Below are 21,595 nucleotides of genomic sequence, written 5' to 3'. Positions count from 1 at the left end.
GAGAGGTTGGATTTTGGAGAAGGCTGTGCGACTTTATTTGTGAGACATCGTATCATCGCTCCGTTCTCTCTATCGTCGCATCGTTCCATGCTTACGTTGTGACACGACGATCGGTGCGTCCAAAGATGCTGCAAAACTTCGAGCGTTTCATGTGATGAACAATGTCTCAATTGCACTATTTGAAGGAAGATCTAGTTGATTTTAGGGGGGGCTTCTATTTAGCATTGCATTTTCACAAGGTTATCATTTGGGATGATGTTTTTAGAAGAAATGATAATCAATGATTACTGATTTGGAAGAAGATCATTGGTGATTAATTAGATGATATGGAAAACGTAGTGGTTTAAGCATCCTTCTTTTGTACAAACAGTATCTCTTTGTCAACTTCTCCCTTCAACTTGTAAAAGCGTTCAGCATAAGTAAAACGCTCCTCCATTCCGTCCGAGAGTCCAACCAAGGTACCATCACTTTGCATACCACCCCAAGCGTATGTATGTACATATATCAGCATCAGATGAGCAAAAGTAGTTCCACTTATTTAAACTTGTCCTGTCAGTTCAGAGGATACGACTGGTTAATAAAAGTTGTTGTTATTATAAAGTGGCAAAGTTAACCGCATATCAAGTACATACATAAAGTAATGGATGGATGTTGGACGTTCTTGTATTTAGAGCTGGAAATTGTAATGGTGGGAGCATGGATTTGGGAGTGAAATTGAAGGATATCACCCAAGAACTAATAATATTAACGTCAACGGTGGTGTGGAGAAGGTTTCTATGCATTACAATATTTCTGTGTTACATATATCTTCCAATCAAAATATTTTTGGACGAGTAAGCGATTTTAGGGCGAGTTGATATGATGATGAAGAAGAAGCAAAGACACAAACATTCAGTGCTGCATATTGCTTAGTCTTTGCATGGAATATCATATAAATTCGATAGAGACAATGATAAGACCCAAATTAAGTAGTTATTGTAATTTGGGGACGTCTGGAGACTAATTGACTGAGTCATCATGAATCGTGATATTCATGGAATATTTTGGAAGCTTGATTTCAGAACTCTGAACTCTTTTAGCAGATTGAGCACAAGTATTCTAGGCAAACAGTTGGTCCTCTGACACTTTTGAGGGCACTTTTTCTCAATTTTTTTATGCACATACAAAATTAAAATTATAGCCTCCTTGAAAACTAAACTTACAACAACACCGTGTATTTCAACACAACCAATCCGGCGTCTCCCCAGACCACCTTTAACCTTTGAATCACATAAAATTATCCCAATAAAAATATACATTTTCATCATATCTCCAGAAGCTCTGGCCCAGGACCCAAACTCTAGTTTATCTGTAATATCTACACTGTAGGCAAAGCTTGCTTTTACGATTTGCTCCAAATCTAAACCTATCGCCAAAACAACTTTGCTCCAAGATTAAGGAATTGACACCAAGTTATAAAACTTCTTATATGATAATTTTGCATGAAATATGACACTCTGCTATCAAATGTGATAAAACTACGGTAAACATGAGCATTAACTTAACGAGACAACCTGTTTATGAAATTTTAATGAAATTGAAAAAGCATAATTATGATACCACAATCAAATAAAGTCGTGTGAAGGAGAACTGAACATATCATTATTATCCTTCTCTTGCATGCATATGTACAACACACATTTACAGAGTAGGATCAATTTCAATCCTGGAGACGCATTACAAGACACTTGCCATTAGTGCTAAGAAGTTTTAAACAGGAGGCGAATTGTAAATTTTTGTCGTCCAAAATAATATTTTCGCATATAATTCATTATTTAATTTTATTTATTTAATTACCGGTGTACACCGGTTGGAGAAAAATCATGCAGTTTGAAGAAATCTCACCGATTACTTGTGTTGAATTAACAAGTCGCATGTACAATGTGAGCAATGTGGTGGTGCGGTTTGAGGCAAAAGCGAACTTTCTCTCTCTGCTGATCATCACCGGCTTAAAACGAGGACAATTTTCCCCCTGGTATTAATTACCCGTGGACACTACCTTTGTTTTCGGACTTTCACAGTGTTGCCTTCCTTACCAAGGAGTCACAAAGCAGGTAAGCGCCTCGCTCAAGTCCCCTTATTAACCGTGCCTTATTTATCTTGCATATAAAAATTCGGGAAGGTGAAAGGGAAAGTAAATTTTGAAGGTTATGCTTATGCTAATGATGCATGACCATAATGAAACATACACAGAAAGATGGGTTGTATAGTAGCATGGAAATATAATAATCATCATGATGCAACATAATCCGTTAAGGATTCTTATAAATAAAATCTTAATACGCAAAGAACCATTTAACAATGATGAACAATAATGTACCTTTAATTTGACACATATGATATCTTTCTGACATTGGGTATATATTTAGTAATTTAGAAAATAATTTGCCACATTTATATTTAGCATATAAATTAACAATGTCTATAGAACTTGAAAAAAGTGGTTGACTGTGTAACGTAAACGTACTGATTATAATGTGTGTGGACTTTTTTCATATGATTATCTGGAGCAGTCGTCTTTGACAGGTATAAATTTACACATAGTGTAAGTGAGACAAAAATACAAGCTAATAACTCTTCAAATTATTACATGGATGAATAAACTGGAAAACTTGAAAAGGACTAAATATTCTAATTTTAATACATGTATATTACTACAAGAAATTGCTACTATTTATTTAGTTGGGTCTACCGTACTACGTTTTGGTCAGGGCAGGAATCTGTGAAAATACTTTTTGTCTTTCTTTAAATAAACTCTCGAATAACAATAAATCTAATCTCAGTCTTCATTGGACAGTTAATGACAGTCTCACATTTTCGTTTCATCAGTCTATTAAATGAACTCTTCAGTCAGTCTTACTACTGGTGATACTTGTTTAATTATATATAATATTCTGATATATGTATATATATATATTTATGCATAGGTAGGTAATTGTTGAGGTGGTTTGTTGCATTTTTGTGGTACGCATATGTATGAGCTTTTTTACGCCGTGGTGGGAGTGGGTGGGGTGGACACGCGACGTTTCTTGATGGGCACAACCATGTCTAGTGCTCCATTTTCATCCAGGTCGTCTTCTGTAAAATCACAGATCTGATTAGGCTTCGGATTCTTCCTTTTGTTGACCGAATGAGTGGAGGTGCTGGCAATTACACTCCGTTGTTGGTAAAGGTGTTGGTGTTGCAAAGGGAAATTCTCGTTATCCTCATCGTCAAATTGAGCATCGTCTCCATTTTCGCCGTGATCATTATTATTCATCTGAATCGAACGAGTAGGAGCCTCCCTTATCCATTTTTGTACAACGCGGATATTTAGTCCGAATTTTCTGGCCACACCTCTGGCATCACCAGCCAATTCCGGGTCATAGTTAAAGGCCTCGAGAACAGAATTCTTGGACCGGTCGGATGACTCAAAATTGTTGTTGTTGTTATTATTATTATTCGTGGCGTAATTCAATTCATGTCCTGGGGGTGAACCTGAGCTGCTCGTGTGTGGGGACGATCGACGCATGGAGAGAACATTGTCCACGAAATGTTCCAAAGATGCAGTGGAGGACAATGGGGGAGGACTGGTGTACCCATTAGTTAAATTTGTCTCTTGCTGTTTTCGGACGAGTCCTAACTCTGACAAGAACCCGTAATCTTTATTCATTGCTTTACTGCGGATTGTCGACGAAGTGGTGATCAAGGTTGGACTTCTTTGAATTACTGTGTTATTGGCCTTGGTTGTGGACAGGTCCATCCCATATGACTCCATATTGTCCATTGGAGACGGCTTTGACGTCACTACTTCCAACATTGAAGTGGGATCCAAATAGTCATCATCATTATTATTAGGTGGAGTAGGAAATGATTTCACTGGGCGACCATTTGTCATTTTTCTTCGATTTTGAGAAGGTCTTTTTGTTTTGTCGTATGAAGAGTTTGGCAGGCGTTGAGAAGTGGGACCATTACGCTGAGAGGCGAGAACTGCTGCAACCGTTTTAGACTTTGAATTACTAACTGGAGCTTTTGGAGAAGCAAAATTGTGGTGCTGAGATGCCGACAAGTCGTGATGATGGTTGTGGTTATTTCCATTACCATTAAGAGTAATATTATTATTGCCTCGTTGTTGTTTTCGATTTGTATCGAGTCCACTTCCGTGTTTCGTAGTATTAGTAGTATTCCCCCCTTGTAAGTTGTAGGCTCCTACGGCAGCAGCAGCAAATGGATTATTGAGCCATGAAGCGTATTTGCCATTATTTGAGTGGTCCGATAAGTCTTGAAATTGGGATAGATTTGCGTAACCAGATTGCAAAAGTTGGAAATATTCATTTTGATTCTTTATCATCTGGAGTGTTTGTTGGGTGATGTAGTCATTCCCCCCAGGGGATGGAGAGGAAGAGTTTTTACGATGCTTTCGAAGTGGTGGCGACAACTTAGTGAAGGATACTTCGTTTTTTAACATGGCCCTCCGAAGTAAGCTAAAATCTTCTGATGGATACAGGTGGCAAAGTTCATCCACCAGTTCCATCATTCTCTGCGCGGATAAGCTTCCGTTCATATTATTGTTGCCGTTATTATGATTGTGGCTGGCAGAGTGTCGCCCTCCATTCACTTGTCCAATGCCATTTGAGCTTGGGCTTTGCATGGGTGGTGGAGAAACATGTCTCGAGTTACAAGCTTCGAGTGCTAATGGGAGCGATGATAACAGGGGGCTGGCGAGTCCCATGAACAAATTGGAATTGCTGTTTGAGAACAATGGGTGGTGAATATTTCCGAGCCCTTTTCCATTAATGCTCATTAATGGCGACGAGGAGGGCAGGCTGGCTGAAGGGGAGGAGGACACTGCGGACGCTTGTAGTGGGATCAGTGGGCCTTTACCAGCAACAATTGGCATTTTAGCTCTCGGGCGACTTGAACGCGATTTAGCTTTGGAGTTGGTGGCTGTACACTTTCCAGCGAGGATGCTCCCACGACTTGGCAAAGATACTGATGGTGATGATGATGAAGGAGGATTCGGGGTCAAATCTTTATCACTCTTCTTTACTTTTTGCTCTTGTTCATCAGAGGATGGCTGCTGCTGGTCCTGTGAAATACAAATAGATAATAATAATAGTAATGCCTTACATACTGGTTTAGTTGGTTTAAACGTTTGGTAAATATATACCACGAATGAGTTTAAAGGGGGAAATAATATGTACGGGCGTCTGAAAAAGTAAATATGTATGGACCGATAATCAGCATTTTTTCTCTTGCTTACCAAAATTGTGAGAAGCAAGACAATATAATAATTTCATTAAAGCAAATAATAGCAGTTACTCTGCATGTGCATGCACAAGATAGTCTATTTACATACGTAGGGAAACAAAGGGTATATTATGCACTATTGTTAATTCCTCGTTTCAGGAAGACGACATGAGTCATCGTCTTGTTCGTATGCAAACAGCATGATAGAATTACTGATTTGAATGATTGGGCACCACCCAAAACCTAAATGCCTTCTGGAAACATAATCCATAATACGGCAGGATATGCAGATCATAGTAAATAAAATATTGAGCAGAACTTCCGAAAAAACTGTGCCATGCAATCTCAATTTGGCCAAGCTGCATTTTTATCTAATCTAAAATTTGTCTCGTTAAAATGAGACACTTCTGTCAACTGTACTGCAAGTAAAATTTCTGTAAAATTTATTACAGGATTTATTGGATATTTATATATTGATTGATTGGATATTCAGATATTAATCGAACAAGTGTATTTTAAACAACACGATCCCTTTATATTTAGTTTTATTCTTATTACCACATATATTGAGGACAACCTGCCTCAGCAGAATTTTTAGGGTAGAAAACGACCCTTACTTATCGAACAAGAAGGTCCTACCTCTACGTACCTACCTGGGTACGTAGTTCTTATATTGGTTGCATTGTTGCACAAACGAGCTCTCCCGTCCCGACCCTCATCATCCCTAATGCAGTACCACCAGCTAGATATGCACTACACACAATGTCTACCTGAACTGAACTCAGTCTTCCCCTTTTTTCTCAATTCAATGTCTTGACGTAATTATTTCCCTTCTAGGAAATCAAAAGTTTATTGATTCTGAAAAAATAAAGTGAAATTTACCCGAAATTCGTTATTTTAGAACCATGTTGGGAGTGCGGTAGGATGGTCGTAGCGTCTCGAATATGTCAAGGACAAGGAACAACAAGTAGTACTGTTAGCTGCACAATGTCTTGGGGCTTTGGCTAAAAGCGAACTGACAAGATGAGAGAGGAGGAGAATATCACAAGACCAAGAAGTAGATGAAGGAGAAGAAGGGAATAAGAAATGTTGTAAAAAAAACTTGGGACTTGCAGGGTTTCATTTTTTAGCTTGGATGCTGATGCTATAATAATGCTACCCTACACACCTCGGGAAGGAAGGAGAGAGTCCTTGAAAATAGCTTGGTCGAGTCTGTTTATAATTCCTCTCTTTGTGCCCTTCTTCGTCTTGCATTAGTTCCATCACATAGTTGGTTTAGATTTAGACTTCCATGATCAGTGCGTGTTTTTGCATAAGGGGAGTTTATAAAACAAGTTTTGATAGTGTATGGTGGTGCTGGTGTGGTATTTGTTGCATTTTCTTCGCTCTTACAGATCCGATATAGATATTTTAACTTTAAGGGTTTCAAGCAAGACCCTTCCTCAAAATAAATCAGTGTGGTGGTGTCTGCTAGTCATCCGTGCTTATTGCTTAGATTTAGATATATGTAGGTTCATACGTAGTTCGTACCAAGAAATTGCTGCTGTCCCAAGAAAGAAAGATCATGCATTCATTGCACGTCATTCTATTAAACTCTCGCCTCCAGTTTTTTAACCAGTCAACCCTGCAACCAACCAAACTGACGATGATAAAGCCAACTTGTCCATAATGTGGAGGAACACGGAAAGGATCAAGGAAAAAAATGTTTAGAATCTCCTCCGGCCAGAGCACTTTATAAACTTTAAACTTATTTAGGATGTTATAAACCTTATGAACAAGGAATATGTAGGAGTCACTATACATACATGGATGCGTTTCTAAAAGTGGTCAGGTAGGGTCCTTAACCATATATACATGTAAGCACACATACATATGCCCGCTCTTCACGGATGCACTTTCGTATACTTATATCGAAACGATGTTGCAGTACCCATAATAAATAAGCATAAAAGTCCTACAAGCGGGCAAAGGCAATTTACTTTTTAAGAGAAAAGTGTTTAAAGCCAACTTCTGGAGAAACACCTCGACAATAAAATAAACCATCCCTGCCCTATCCTATCAGACAACCCTCATGTGAATGTTATGCTAGCTCGTTGACTTGTGTTTTTTAGATTACGTTTTTTATCCCCCTGCACAACCAAACTTCTCTAACCTACCTTAAACTTTACGACTTTCCATGGCAAGAGATAGACTTTCTGGTGTGTGGTTTGGTTGCCTTGCACGTATGCACTAAAAAATAAGTTGGTTGGAGCTTTTGTATTTTAATGATTATACTTTTTAGCCACAATGTAAAGTAAATGAATGACAGGAAGGGGATCTACATATGTATGTAACTATCTATCTCGTTACTTTGTTGAGCCTTTCACATACATAGGGTTCAAAAGGCATGCTATGCTTTCCAACTTGCACTTCCCTTCTTGGCTTGATTGAATTGAAGGCTTAACGAGGGTTCAGATTGAATTGAACTTCAATTCAATCTGAACGGGGTTAAGTTTGTGGTTGTGATGCTAATAAATGTTTTAATGTTTTAATTATTTAATAAAATATTGTGACATACTAAAATCCCTTCTATTAATTAATTAAACTAGTATTTTAAAAAATGTGCTAAAGGAACTTGCTTCCTGCCTAATTTTACTAATTCAATGCCGAAAGTGAGTAAATATTTTTACCTTGTTGTTATCGGAGGATGCCTGTCCTGTCAATTGTTGCAACCACTTTTGCACTTGTCGGCGATGAATGTTAAACTTGCGCGCAGTTGCCCTCTGATTCCCAATGCACGCCGGATCGTTAGTGAAGGAGTCCAACACGCTTTGTTTGAATTCAGGTGTGAAAATGCGTCGGGTTGTTGAATTTGCACCCCCTCCACATCCAGTTCCACCAGTACTGCTGCTGCTCTCGTTACTCTTGAGGGATCCAGCAGGTGATGGGGTAGAAAGTGAATTCGGATGATTTATCGAGTAATTGTTGTTATTATTGGTGTTTCCTACTTGGCCGTCCTCTTTCTCCAAAAATTCTTCGTCTTCTTCGTCACTTAATTCCTCTTCGCCCTCCTCTGTCACACAAATAACATTTTACGACTGCACCACAGTACAATTTTTAATGTTATCCATAAAAATGTATGGAATATTATATTTAGCAACGACGTCTCGAATTAGACTACATATGGAAAAATTGACTTTGAGTTACTTACTCTGCACTGTGCCCTCTGAGACTGAGGAGCCAGTGTTCGTGGCCTCCCTGTATTCGCCTGGACTCAAAACTGCGGCCGTGGTCGACATTGGTTCTTGCAGTACTCGTCGCCTCCGTTCTGGGTCCTCGGCCATCATCATCATGGCCATCGCGATCTGTTCCAGCTCCGTCTAATTTAGGGAAAAGTGTGATGGGGTCAACTGATTACATAGCCCAATTACCAATGCAAAATAAATCTAGCCGTACCTGAGCCATGGCAGCGTGCTGCTGGAAGTATCAAATTTGTACTCAATTTCCGATCCCCATTTGTAACCTTTAAGGCAAACCGTCGGACGGTCAACTATGCGTTAGATTTTCAGCGTATAGATTTTTTAGTGAGGCGTTTATATCAACATTCAACAAAGAGATAAATACTTTCTATGAAAAATGTTGCCAAATCTTCTTACAGATAAAATGAATTCAAGTCTGTGCGAAAAGTTAAGAGAATAAAAAAACTATTAATTTGCACGAGCTAAAATACTTGAAATTGAATCGGTTGGAGCTTTGCTTCGTTTTCTCGTGTTAATTTTTTGCCACCTCGTCGTCGTCGTGTCAGTCTGAATTGCAAAGCAGCAGAGAGCTCGTCTCCGTTGTTCAGTTTCTCGTACTCAATTATTAGCAATCGCTGATTGTGGTGAGACGAAGAGGTAGCGCAACGTCCCTTGCTAAATTTTCACTCAACTCTCTTCAGCAAATGACGGAACTAGTAGCAAACCAACACTGATTTCGTTTTAAGAAAGTTCACTTTTTGCATGGTGAGTCGCCCTTATTTCTATTTTCACTTTGGCATTCTAGATATGTCTCCAAAGCATTTAATCAGTCTTGAAGTGTATAGATTTTTAAAAATTATTGCTGCGACGTTCAGTACATGTCGCGGAGTAGTGGTCCAGTTTAAGTGGTAGTGAGGATGGAAGAAGATAACAAGGAAGTGGCGATCTATTTAACTATTTATTTGGTTTATGGTGATCTCCATTTGCCACTCCATTGCATATAGTAGTTTTATATCGTGAGTAGAAAAAGGATGTAGGGAGTTCAGCTTGCAGAAGAAGAACGTAAGGGTAGGTTAGTTGTATAATATGGTGAAGTTGATGTAAAACAAGGGATTTGTAGAGGGTTGGCGAGGGAGAGTAATAATATAAGAAGAACTATATGGCACCATTTTCCCTTTTCTCTTCATACATATATGTTCCTAGGGAACTTTGAATTTTGTGCAGGAGGGTCTTGTTGGCTTGTTGCAGAGTAAAATCATGGAAATCATGGCAGTAGTCGGAGAAGGAATAGGACGGATTGTCAAGGGTAGAAGTGGAGGGTTGATCCCAAGAACGCCGAGCACACGATGCGAAAGACCCTTTGTGGTACCATAAACTTGGCCAAATATGTGCGTACCAAGTACCAACTATCCACTCATTTCATATGCATGCGTCCATATAAAAGTAACCAATGCAAATATTGCATTGGCTACTACTCTAGTACACAAGCCACTAAAAAAGGCCGAGACAAAAATGCAGTGGTGCTCAAAGTATGCGATGAAACTTTTATGTATGGACGAAACCTCAAGACTTTATTCTATATCTAGCAATTTTAACTCTGTGGGACAACATTCTTGGAAATTTGTTTGAATGTTGGAAATGAGTCATGCAGTAATTTCCACTCTGTAAGTACGAAGCGTTTGTACATAAATCCTTTATAAAAATGGGATCTTTATTTTACGTAAATTCTTGCAGTTACATACGTATTGCAAATACATATGTATGTAGTTTGCAAAATTTAGCTTCTTTCGACCAATTTCTATCACCACTTAAATGACCCCCACACCTGTCAGCCACTGGACCAATCATGCTAATCTTCAAACGCATCTAATCGTAAGGCATTCTCATTCAGTGAAAGTAGTTACTAAGAAACTACCCGCACAACAAACCATGGTCACATTTTCACCACATGCATTGCTCAGTCCTTCTCCGTTTACTCATTCGGCCTTGTTGTTAGAAGAATGCAGAGAATTGAGACTGACCAGAGTGAAGTATTTTTTTGCTAATAAAATGCATTTATTTACGCATTTTTACGAAAGGCTGAATTGTCGACTTCACATAAATTCCGAGTGCTGAGTTGTGATGGGGACATCAAAAGTAAGTCCAGAAGATGCTATTAGTGGTTCATCGTCTGAAAATGACAGTGAAGGGATCGGCCTGTTTCGTTTTCTTCATTTAAAACGTCGTAAGATGGACAAAGATATCTCTGCATGGATCCTAGACTCTGAAAGGCACTTTATTGAACAGCGCTACACTGACTTGTCTCACAGCATACATCTGGTACTTCCAAGATGCCCTTATTAGTTAGTAAAGCTATTTGTAAATAGTAGTAAAGGATATTGTTAAAATTGTCCCTATAAATACATACATAATGAACCCAATGATGACTGAGACTGACTCACTTCTTCACTGATTAGGAAACTTCACATCAAGATAATGATGATACTGGACTGGTGCTGGTGAAAAATTCCACGGCCAAAAAAATTGTTGACGTGGCTGCTCTTCCTGCTAATAAGGAATTAAACTTTCTCCTCAGAGGGACGAAAATCCATAATAAAAGTTCAGTCACCCTCCTGCGTCCAGTCACGCACCCACCAACGGAACAAAGTCAGGCCTTTGTAAAACGTGTTCCTTCCTTAACGGACTTGCATGTACAAAAACCTGGTATCAATGCTGTCAAGCCATCTCGACGCGTAGGATGTTCTGTTTCTTGAAAACAAATGTAATTAACTCGCAAGTATTTGCATAATTCTGCTTGGAGTAAAAAATCACGGCCTAAAATCGGTCGAGAAGCTCAAACAGTGGTTCTGAACTTCTGAAGGTACTATGGTCGAGGCATTATAATTAAAGCCATTTTTACATGCATTGCTTATATAAAAATGGCTCTAATTTTAATGCCTCGACCATAGAAGGTCACATAAATAGATCATATGGATAGCCACATTTAGATTTAGATAGTGAGATACGTATGACCATGACATATATATTTAAAACTAGTCCGAATGATATAGAGAAACTTGAGAAATGCATATTCATGTATGAATTTATAAGCTTAAAGTCTGGATGCTCAGACTAATTAAATTGTATTATGTAAAAATCAAAATCTCCATATACCTTTTGCTCTTCTAAATACGTATGTTATTCATTGATGAATCTTGTTTACTTTTAGGTACCATAACTGATTCATTCATAATTCCATAACAAGGAGGAACGAGGACCGTAATTAAAGTCATCCACAACAGTGACATAAAATAAGAAAAGGGTGATATTTCATCAAATCAAGAGAATCTCGTCTTGTGGTGCGTCCAAAAAGTTCCACAAGCTCTTCAACCAGACCTTCTTGCTTGGATCTGTCGGTGAACATGAGTGGTAGTGTTTCAAGAGTGCTATCAATTTTAAGTACAACGGTGAACTTCAAATCAATGTATAAGACTAAGCTTCCATTGACTATAGTTCGCCAAGTTCATCAAAAAGTGTTGAAACGGTATAATAAAAAGTCAAATTTACTTTCTCACAAAATGCCTGTCATCACAGCCGTGGCCGTGGCTGCCCATCGTCAAAATCATCACCTCTCTACGGTGTCTCCAAACGATGCGACCCATGCACAATTAGTGTATCGAAGATTCAGATTGCTGAGTTGTGGATCTGCAATTGATATTCCTGGAACAATGCCATTAATGAGAACCTCCAGTTTTGGTGGGCGTAGTTCGATTTCGGGACCTATGTATCCAATTCAAGATTTCATGCGTCGAAATTATGCCAAAGGGAAGGACAAACCAAAAACGAAAAAGGCCGTTGTGACCATAAATGAAGATGAAATTCGAGAAATTATTGATGTTGACTCGCTAAAGAAACAACTGGAAAAGTTGATGGATCAAATGAGAGAAGACTTCAGCAAACAGCTCAGTGTTCGTGGGGCTGCTGGTAAGTTTAACTATAATCCAAAGTAGAGAACGCGTTGTGATCAATTTGGAACCATTGTTTAATTTTAATAATAATGTGTAATAATAGTAAGACTAATAACGATTTAATATTTTCAGGGGCTTTGGAAACATTGGTCGTCGAATTTGAAGGAGAATCTTACCCACTGCAAGAATTAGCCCAAGTCGGTCGGAAGAACCCTCAGTTGGCCGTACTAAATTTGGCGTCACTTCCCGACGCAATCCAACCCGTCATAAAAGCCATTCGAGATTCAGGAATGAATTTAAATCCACAACAGGAAGGGACGACTATTTATGTCGCACTTCCAAAGTAATTTGGTTTAGTTTTGCATTAATTACGAGTTTTGAATGATTTTAGTATACAAAATTACACTGACGATTTCTCACTTCATTTCTTTAGAGTTACACGGGAACACCGAGAAAATCTCGCTAAAAACGCCAAAACCATTTTCAACAAATACAAGACTAATTTTCAAGCTGTGCAAAACAAGTTCATTAAACAAGTAAAGTCTCAAAAAGAGGCATCTGAGGACTTATCCTTCCGTGTCCAACAGCAGGTGCCTACATAATTACTACTTTTGATTATATACAAAAGTGCTTTAATATTTTATGGTATTTGTCATTTGTAGGTCATGAAATTAGCAGAATCTTATATCGCGGACGCAGAAAAACTCCTTCACTCGAAGCAAAACGAACTTTTGGAAATTAATAAGTGATTCAATTTTTCTATCCTTTCTGACTGATGATATAAATATGCCTACAAATTAGTCATTTGTTGTTTAAGTTTAATTAGCTCTATAGGTGTTCAATAATATAATTATCAATCTTATCCAGTAAATATGATTGCATATTTCAAAATTTGTGGTTTCATGTTTATTTTCGCAATTTTTTAAAATGACAAGTAACTCACGATATATACGCCTTGATTATTTAAAATATAAATATACCGTAACTGACAAAACAATTGGTGAAATATATAAATATATAGTACTAGGAACACATATATAACAGTTATAACAATATAACATTATATTTTATACGGATTTTCAATGAATTAGTTAATTATTGGCATAATAATAATTAATAGTGATTGGATGACTTTTATACTAACTTTAAATCAGACATTAATCAACTTCACCCATGAAATCCTCAACATCATCGAGTTCAGAATCTGAGGAGTCAGATTTTTCTTCATCAGGAAGCACAATTGGATGAATATTTTCGTCGTTTGAGTTTGTCACATGTTCGTCGTCGGAAATGTCGAGATCTTGAATATCTTCTTTCAACCAGCGCAACTTGAGGTGTCGATGCAACGGTCGGGGCCATGGCCACTGAGAACGTTTTGTTAATGTGATTTTCAAATATTGTCCAGTACAGAAAACGACGGGAACTTGCTCAATTGTTCCAAAGCAGTCAATATCAAATCCATAATCCGGTGGGTCCAGAGTACGAAAACTGATTCTTTTCTTGTTTATGTCAATAGAATACTTCAGGATGTCTGCCTGGTTAACCTTTAAGATGAATTCTTTCATGGTCTGTCTCCAGACCACGGTGGGATGTTTAAGCGTACTAAATCCCCCAACGGGAGTAGATTCATGACTTTCGACGGCAGGCATCTCTTGAGAAGCTGACTTTGCACCTCCTTCAGCATCTAATAATAATTAGAAGTAGAAAGAAAACTCAGTCTTATACATACTCCGAACCGAACCCTCGTACGCATGGTACGATATACACCTGGGGTGAAAGTACTGTGGAAATACCCCCTGAGAAACCCCTAGATACATAAATTTCGATGAAAAAATATTATAATGGTATCCGCACCTGGATGAGATGAGGAGACCACCGATTTGTCGTTCGTTGTTGGCTGCAACTCAATCTCATCTGCTTCATTTAGTTCAGATGAAGGCACCTGGATTCCACCCGGTAGTTGTATTCCTAACGAGTTTAGTACAGAATTCCTATCATACCCAACAACATCGAAGGAGTTGTCGGAATCAGAGTCCGTCATACTGTCGGGCAACTCTTCGTCAGAGCCTAATTCCACCTGTTGTCGATCATAAAGCTCATTCAAGGTTGTTAATATGTTCTTCTTGGCCAGTTTCAAATCTTCGTCGTCTTTAACAAAACGGACGCTTGCTGCGTTCTTGAGCACCAACAGTTCACCAAGCTCATCCCCTGACGATGTGATCATAAATGCACTATAGCACCGACACGGAAAATGTTCATGTCTTCTTGTCGACCAAGCCTTTAATACACATTAAAATTGTATTTGAAAATAGGTTGAGATTGGAAACAAATATTCTAAAATTAAATTACAACTAGATAAATTCTTACCACAACGTCAAACATTACACCGTCATTATTCTCATCAATAGTTAAGCTCGTAAGACAATCAATAACTTCACTATCCCAATCATTATTGCCATTTGTGGGTGTGATGTGTGCCAATTCAAAAATTATAGCCTGAAATGGAAGTTTTGTTACTAAACTTTGAAGGATCGGGAATAGCTCTGCAGTCGGTGAAGATTTTTTGGTATCTCCAATATCAACTAGGAACACGTCATAGACAATATTTTCCTCATTTTCACGAACATGGGTGATTAGTCCCCGATACCAGCTACAAGACACAAAAATAAGGAATTATTTACACGTGATACAAGTTCTTCGCTAATCAAAAGATTTTCGTCTTTTGTAACATAATCATAAAATTGGATAATACGCCACCTTTGATCTATTTGATCTTTCACAGCCACGACCATTCCCTCTTGATAGTATGAACTAAACTCTTTAGCGTAATCGGGACATCGATCACTAATCATTTCAGAAATATGATCATTCAACTCCTTGTTGACGGCATTCAACTGACTATCAAATTTTCCATTAGTGCCAATAATGCAAGAGGGGTCTATGGTAAATGATGTCCAAATTTCCACAGTTTGAGGCTTTTCTACGCTGCTAGTTGCAACAAAGGCCCATTGATATTCGTCGCCGATGTTGTGAAATTTTGACATAAAAAGCGAATCTATAAAAAATAATGCAAGATTGTTTTAATATTCAAATGAGAAAGTCGAATTTAGGTGATAGCATAATAATAATCACAAGTTGTAACAAACTTTTTGCAAGATTTGCGTGTACATCATCCAATTCGGGACAACTATAACCAGTCTTTCGGCACAAATTAAGTATATTCTTCAAATGGTCGTCATTGTTTTCAGCCCACTTCTTTTTAATCAAATCCAACCGAATGCTACATCGAGTCTTTATAGTGGAGCCTACAGCATCACGTCCAACATCGATCAAAGGATTCACCCATACTGTTTCGCCTACAGCGAATACAATCTATTTGAGTTTAAACACATATGTATTAGTTAAAGGCTATAAGAAAAACCTACTCCAAGCACTTTGCGGGGCCTTTTAAGACGGCATTATTACATAAAAGCCAGACTCTAATGAACGATTGGCATATAATTTTTAGCCCGGACTAGGGCTTATGTAATCGACCTGTCCGTCTGTCTGTCTTTCCATAACTCTCGAAGGAGTAGGCTGAATTTTACCAAATTTGATACAGACATGCATCTGGGCATCGACCGAGTTCGAAGATGGGTTAGTGTTTCTCACGGGTCGGGTTCTTGCAAATCCGAAACCCGAACCCGAACCCGATGCCACTGATCCGAAACTTGAGGGCAACCCGAACCCGAAGAACCCGAAACCCGTTTGCAACGATCCGAACCCGAACTGGCGGATCAAATCCGAAACCCGAACCCGAAAAACCCGAATATATTTTAACTTTAAGGGGTGACTGGCTTTTTAGCTAAAAATTCTTTGGAAGGTTTCAAACAAACAATACTTCTGTAAATATGACCGAGGAATTATAATTAAGCACATTTCTGCATAAGTACATAACTCTTAATTCCTTGACCATAATAATGCAATCTCAAAAAATCGACCATGAATAATGGCTTTCCGTGACATTCAGAAATTTTTAAATCAGTTGAAAACTGAAAATGATTTTCAGTTTCAAGTTTCCAATATTAAAGTAAGCTCAAGCTAAATATTTTGCAAATTTTTGATAAAAAATATATTTTATTTTAATATTCAAACCATAACACTAATTGAAGACACTTGTGAAAAGAAGTTACGACAATTAAAAATTTGAATTATTTAATGAATTACTGCAGCATAACCGTCGTAGCAAGTTTGGTTAACACTTTATTTTCTTTTTTAATGTTTTCGTGTTCGTTGTGGCAAAAAGTTCTTGTTGGTTCGGGTTTCGGGTTCTTAGTCGGAACCCGAACCCGACCCGAACCCGAAATTTTGGGATCACATTTCTCGGACCCGAACCCGAACCCGAAAGTTTCGGGTTCAAAAATTTCGTATCCGAAGCAGGACCCAAACCCGATCCGAACCCGAAACCCGAAGTAAGAACCCGAACCCGTGAGAAACACTCGATCAAAAAACATTTAGACCAATGAGTGGTACCCTGGACACGACTATCACCTCGAAAGTATCCCTTGTTAGCTAACTTTTAATTTCAAATTCTTTGATGAGAAGCCACTAATTGTAAGTATTACCGTGCCGGATTTCATGTTTTTAACGCAATTTCTAAAAATAGATATGGATAACCGCATCAGATATAAATTTTACCAATTTCATTTCATATTGTTCCATTAAGACCCATTTGCAACCTCTCTCCCAATTTCACTTCGATATGACGATTTTGAAAAATCAGTATGGGTCACCCCATAGGGTCCATCAAGATTAAAATTTTTCCAACCTAAATTCATTTTTGTCTGTTACACTAGCAACCTTTGTTCCAAATTTCAACTACCTACTACAAATTTTAGAAATCCGTCGGGTCACCCTATCGGGTCTCCCAGGTTTAAAATTTCTGAAACTCCACTCCAATTTAAACGCTTTGAGGTCAGTCGCAATCTTCATACTAAAATTACTTAAAATTATTACTATAGATATTTCTCAAGCTACAAATATTTTACTTACACTTAAATAATTTAACCTGCTCTAAAGGTTCTTGGTAGTTAAGGGCAACGCATTTGGATGGAAATGACCCCCACCGGCCAATTACTTGACCGATCATGCCCACCTCCGAACTCATCCTTACTTTTGACCCGAAGATGAAGTGTGCAAAATTTCAAGTCGATAGCTTTTGTTTAAAGAGAGTTATCGTGCGCACAGACGGACGCACAGACGGACGGACAGACAGACATCTTGGTAAATCTATAAGGCCATCTTAAAAGGCCTAAAAACGGTATATGTAATGTTATCGAAAATATGTAATAATTGATAACACTGCGTCTTCATTACCTTGCCAAGAAGAATTTTGCCTAGAGTCAATTCCTGTGCTTTCTCGTTTACTCGTGACTCGTACCCATTTGCTCCGTCGATGGGCTGCAAATTCCCCAAGATTAATTCTATTGCCAATTGGGGATGGGCTGACAAAGTCTCAGGAAGTTTAAACAATTTATCTGCAACTGGTTGTAAAAAGTTCCCGGAATCAATACAAAAAACTCTCAATTGTTGTGGGCGCTTTGAGTCTGTTCTTGTAATAATTTGTAAAATTCTCGATCGGAATATTTCGTCCGAACTTTCAACTGCACATAACGTTCCAATTTCAAATGAAGTGGGAGGTATCCTGAAATTGGGACAAAATATTACACTAGTGACTGAGAATGCATTAATTATTGATAGTTGGACAAACCTATTATCCTTGTCTTTAAAGTGATGCATTAGCTCCTCAGAGATAGATCTAAAATTCTGTATCCATGAAAAACGTAATTTCCTCTTGTTGTCCACAAATTCATAACAACGCAAAACTCGTGCAGTATAAACGGATGGATTGACGCACTCTGAAATTTGTACTTCAATCTGAAATCATAAAATTTGTACAATAAATAATATTTCAAGATAATGTCATCTGATACCAAATCAAGGGATATTAAAGGCCATTGAAGAAACAGATACTGACGGACATTTGTATATGTACAAAAAGTGTTACGCTCATAATACCTCTCCATTTCTAGGAACAACCGATTTCTTCTCCAGCTCAGTTAGTAAAAACGAATGACGCGTTTTACAATTAGATGGAACTGTTTCAACACAACGGCCAAACACCTTAATTCCTGTGCAGATAGGCTGCCCACTCATTATGTTTTCCCCCATCTAAATGTCCATATTAAAGTTTATAGTCCAGACCATAATCTTACTCTTTCGTCATTATTACATATTATAATACTTACTTGGTCAGCAATAACAACTAGCGATTGTGGTATGTCGCATCGTAAATTAGCAGCGAATGTTTTCAACTTGTATAAATTTTCTTCGTTGCCAGTTAAAAGAAAATGAGCAGCAAGTTCCTAAATCAATAATAACAATCATTAATCGTTTTTTAAAGACATATAAAAAGCGATATAGCACAACGCAATAATGACTAATACCTTTCTATGAAACTTGACAGTACGATCAACCTTTTCATTCGCGATATCCCTGAAATTCATCCACATACAAGAGAATCTGTCAACTGCACCACCAGGTTTGGCGGATGGTATGTCAAAATGTATCAGGCAGGTGACGTCGTATATACGAAGACCTTTAAGCATTTCATCATTTAGCACCATGAGTCTTCGATCCACTGGGAAGTCTTCCCATTCAATTCTGAGTTCTGCAATTAAAAATTGTTATGATTTAGTTTTTCATTTAGCAAAGTTTACAACACCGCCTGTTTATTATTATTTTAGGTATTTACGATGGAATACGGCTTGTGTCATCGTTCCTGTTTCTGCTAAACATGCATAGATTTCATTTCTTTTCAGCTCCTTGTGAACATTGATGGCAATTTCAGGTGTACTGCAGACGACGAAAATAGATTTATGTTTGTACAAGTCCAAGCTTTTCAAAATATCTAAAAATTCAGTAGACAAAAAGTGTTTTAAATAAAAAATCATGATACGTATACGCTTCGGTTATAGCAACAGTACATAAATCGCACTGATTTGTACATATTTAATTAATTTAAAATATGGTGTTATAGTACGTACTCAGCAGGAGATCCATTCTTTCATCATCGGAACAATGATGCATAAACCATTGCATGCCAGAATACTTAATTGCTTGATTCGGCGAATTGATGAAAACTATTGGCACACTGGACGCAGTACTATTTTGAGCAATTGGTTTCAAGTTCATATACAAAGCTTCAACTTCAGGGCACCAATCTTTCCCACAGAACACTCGCTGTATAAGGTATGGACTGTGCTTGGACGCAATATTATGCATAATATATTGAATATGCTCAAACTCTTTGTTATTGGCACGCAGCAAAATGTCAACATCTTTGTAAACGATGAACCGCAAACTGAAAACCATTTTAAACAAATGCAGTATAGATAGATTGTTATATAATATAAGTATATACAGAATTTGAGTTCATATGAAAAACTTGTTTCTTGTTAAAAAGAAATACGGATATCTTTAATACTCACTTCTCGAATCCAAAATATGCTGGAGAGTTGTGCAGCAAATTTGACAGGAAATGCGCACTGGTAATGACGATGTCCAAACATTTATGAACAGTCTTGCGATCTCCGCCATTGCAAATTACGGCATGAGAGAGTTCTCTCCGGTTGCACGCTAAGAGAATTCTATATAAATGTCCGTCAATCTTTATTGCTGATGTCCTATCAGTGCAAACGATTAGCACAACTGGTTGATGTTCCTGAGTAAACAAACCAAAAATATAATTTCTACACTCGCGTAGAACAAATATTTTCGTTGAATTATGACTTAACAAGAGTTGAGTTGACTCACGTGACTTTGATGTGAAAACGATTTCTTGGCATGTCTGTTAGAACTCAGTTTATGCGAACTAGAAAAACTTTGATCGTCGAATTCAGACAAAAGTTTGCCAAGCAATGGGAAAATATATGACAAAGATTTCCCACTGTTAAGTCCACCAGTAATGAAGCAATCTGCACCACAATTAAATTTTAAAGTATTTTGAATTACGAAGTTTTCATATATCTAAACGAAAACAAATAGACATACCATCCCCTCGTAGGAAATGTGGCGCAACACTTTTTTGTAATGCATTAAAGTCAGCCAATCCTAAGGTTTGGATGCCCTATAGCAAAATAAAAGGAAAAGTTAATCATATGTATTAGTTTATTCGCATATGTTGGGTTGGTCTTACCTTTACGAGTGTTTTGTAATGTGTGAAGTGAGCCATGAGGGCTAGCGGTGACATTAGAAGAGGGCCACGAATAAGAACTCGTCCTGGGAGGTCCAATGGTGAGGTGCCATTGTGCTTTATTATGTTTCCAGGCTTATTTATTAGTTTAATCGGGACAAATACAGGCCTCTTTGCCTCCTGGATTGATTTAGAGCTGCAAGGGCTATCCTCGTAATTTGCAACCTCATTTTTCGGCAAATCCTCTAGATCAAAATCATCCGCGTCAAGACATTTGGGATTTGAATTTGGAACTCTTTTTTGAGGAGATGCAATATCCAAGCAAATTTTGTTCGATGATGAGTCTGCGTTAGCATAATTATAATTTTATTAAAATGCACTTACTTGTTAGGTAATTTAATTCCAAGAATGCAAAGTATTAGCTATACCTGATTCATCACTGCTGCTGCTGCTGTCGTCTGAGCTAGTGTCTTTACTTGTCCTCCCTCTGCCTCCTAAGCCCTTCCCATGGTATATCGAACTGAAATTTTGGGCTATAGCAGCTCGTGGACGTCTCTTCAATGAACTTGTGTGATTTGACCCTGTATAGGGATGGCAAAATTAAATAAGTTTGGCTTTACTTAATCTACGCATGTTAAATAAGTGCATGGGATTCGTAGCATATAAACACGAATCTTACCATTCTTACCAGGGTTATCTTTATCTTCACTACCAACCGTGGTAGCCTTACCGCTGTCACTTCCGCTCATGTTTCTCAGTGGAGACCTTCTGTCACCACGTCAAAGTTCAAAATTTACTGAATCGTGAACCGCAGTAATTAAAAATTGAGTTGTAAGTGAAATCTTAGAAATTATGCTTGCAGTTTGTGGCTTGCATTCCTGGATAAATAAAACAAAGTGAATTCTCCGGTGCCTGCTGGAGTTCTGCCG

At 38.0% G+C, this 21,595-nt stretch overlaps 3 protein-coding genes across 5 annotated transcripts; 1 reads left to right on the top strand and 2 right to left on the bottom strand.

Annotated features, from left to right (window-relative positions):
- The first annotated feature begins 1,677 nt into the window (after positions 1–1,677).
- LOC110842212 (ribosome-recycling factor, mitochondrial) lies at positions 1,678–13,324 on the top strand. Of its 2 annotated transcripts, XM_035846766.1 has the most exons (6): positions 1,678–2,093; positions 10,943–11,247; positions 11,695–12,449; positions 12,566–12,776; positions 12,867–13,023; positions 13,096–13,324. In XM_035846766.1, exons 3-6 carry the CDS (start codon positions 11,888–11,890, stop codon positions 13,180–13,182), a joined length of 1,017 nt encoding a protein of 338 aa, XP_035702659.1. In that variant the 5' UTR covers positions 1,678–2,093; positions 10,943–11,247; positions 11,695–11,887; the 3' UTR covers positions 13,183–13,324. The 2 variants fall into 2 exon arrangements, with proteins under 2 accessions (XP_035702659.1, XP_021943612.1); XM_022087920.2 differs by lacking the exon at positions 10,943–11,247.
- LOC110842211 (homeobox protein 2) lies at positions 2,334–9,549 on the bottom strand. Its single transcript, XM_022087919.2, has 4 exons — positions 8,704–9,549; positions 8,459–8,627; positions 7,938–8,320; positions 2,334–5,107 (listed from the first exon to the last, which is right to left on the bottom strand). The coding sequence occupies exons 1-4, from the start codon at positions 8,710–8,712 to the stop codon at positions 3,026–3,028; spliced, it is 2,643 nt and encodes an 880-aa protein (XP_021943611.1). The 5' UTR covers positions 8,713–9,549; the 3' UTR covers positions 2,334–3,025.
- On the bottom strand, positions 13,307–21,571 carry LOC110842210 (putative ATP-dependent RNA helicase TDRD12). 2 transcript variants are annotated; one of them, XM_022087916.2, is made up of 18 exons: positions 21,346–21,571; positions 21,095–21,247; positions 20,670–21,010; positions 20,525–20,600; positions 20,288–20,448; positions 19,963–20,195; positions 19,519–19,835; positions 19,227–19,382; positions 18,919–19,142; positions 18,721–18,837; positions 18,491–18,643; positions 18,183–18,349; positions 17,789–18,116; positions 15,580–15,805; positions 15,191–15,488; positions 14,801–15,083; positions 14,288–14,711; positions 13,307–14,117 (listed from the first exon to the last, which is right to left on the bottom strand). In XM_022087916.2, exons 1-18 carry the CDS (start codon positions 21,413–21,415, stop codon positions 13,591–13,593), a joined length of 4,254 nt encoding a protein of 1,417 aa, XP_021943608.1. In that variant the 5' UTR covers positions 21,416–21,571; the 3' UTR covers positions 13,307–13,590. The 2 variants fall into 2 exon arrangements, with proteins under 2 accessions (XP_021943608.1, XP_021943610.1); XM_022087918.2 differs by having other exon boundaries at positions 21,355–21,571.
- Positions 21,572–21,595: the final 24 nt, after the last annotated feature.

Source organism: Folsomia candida, unplaced genomic scaffold (assembly GCF_002217175.1).
Source record: "Folsomia candida strain VU population unplaced genomic scaffold, ASM221717v1 Fcan01_Sc001, whole genome shotgun sequence".
Classification (NCBI taxonomy): Eukaryota; Metazoa; Arthropoda; class Collembola; order Entomobryomorpha; family Isotomidae; genus Folsomia; species Folsomia candida.
Note: the sequence above shows the minus strand (reverse complement) of the source record. Positions and strands in the feature narration are given on the sequence as shown.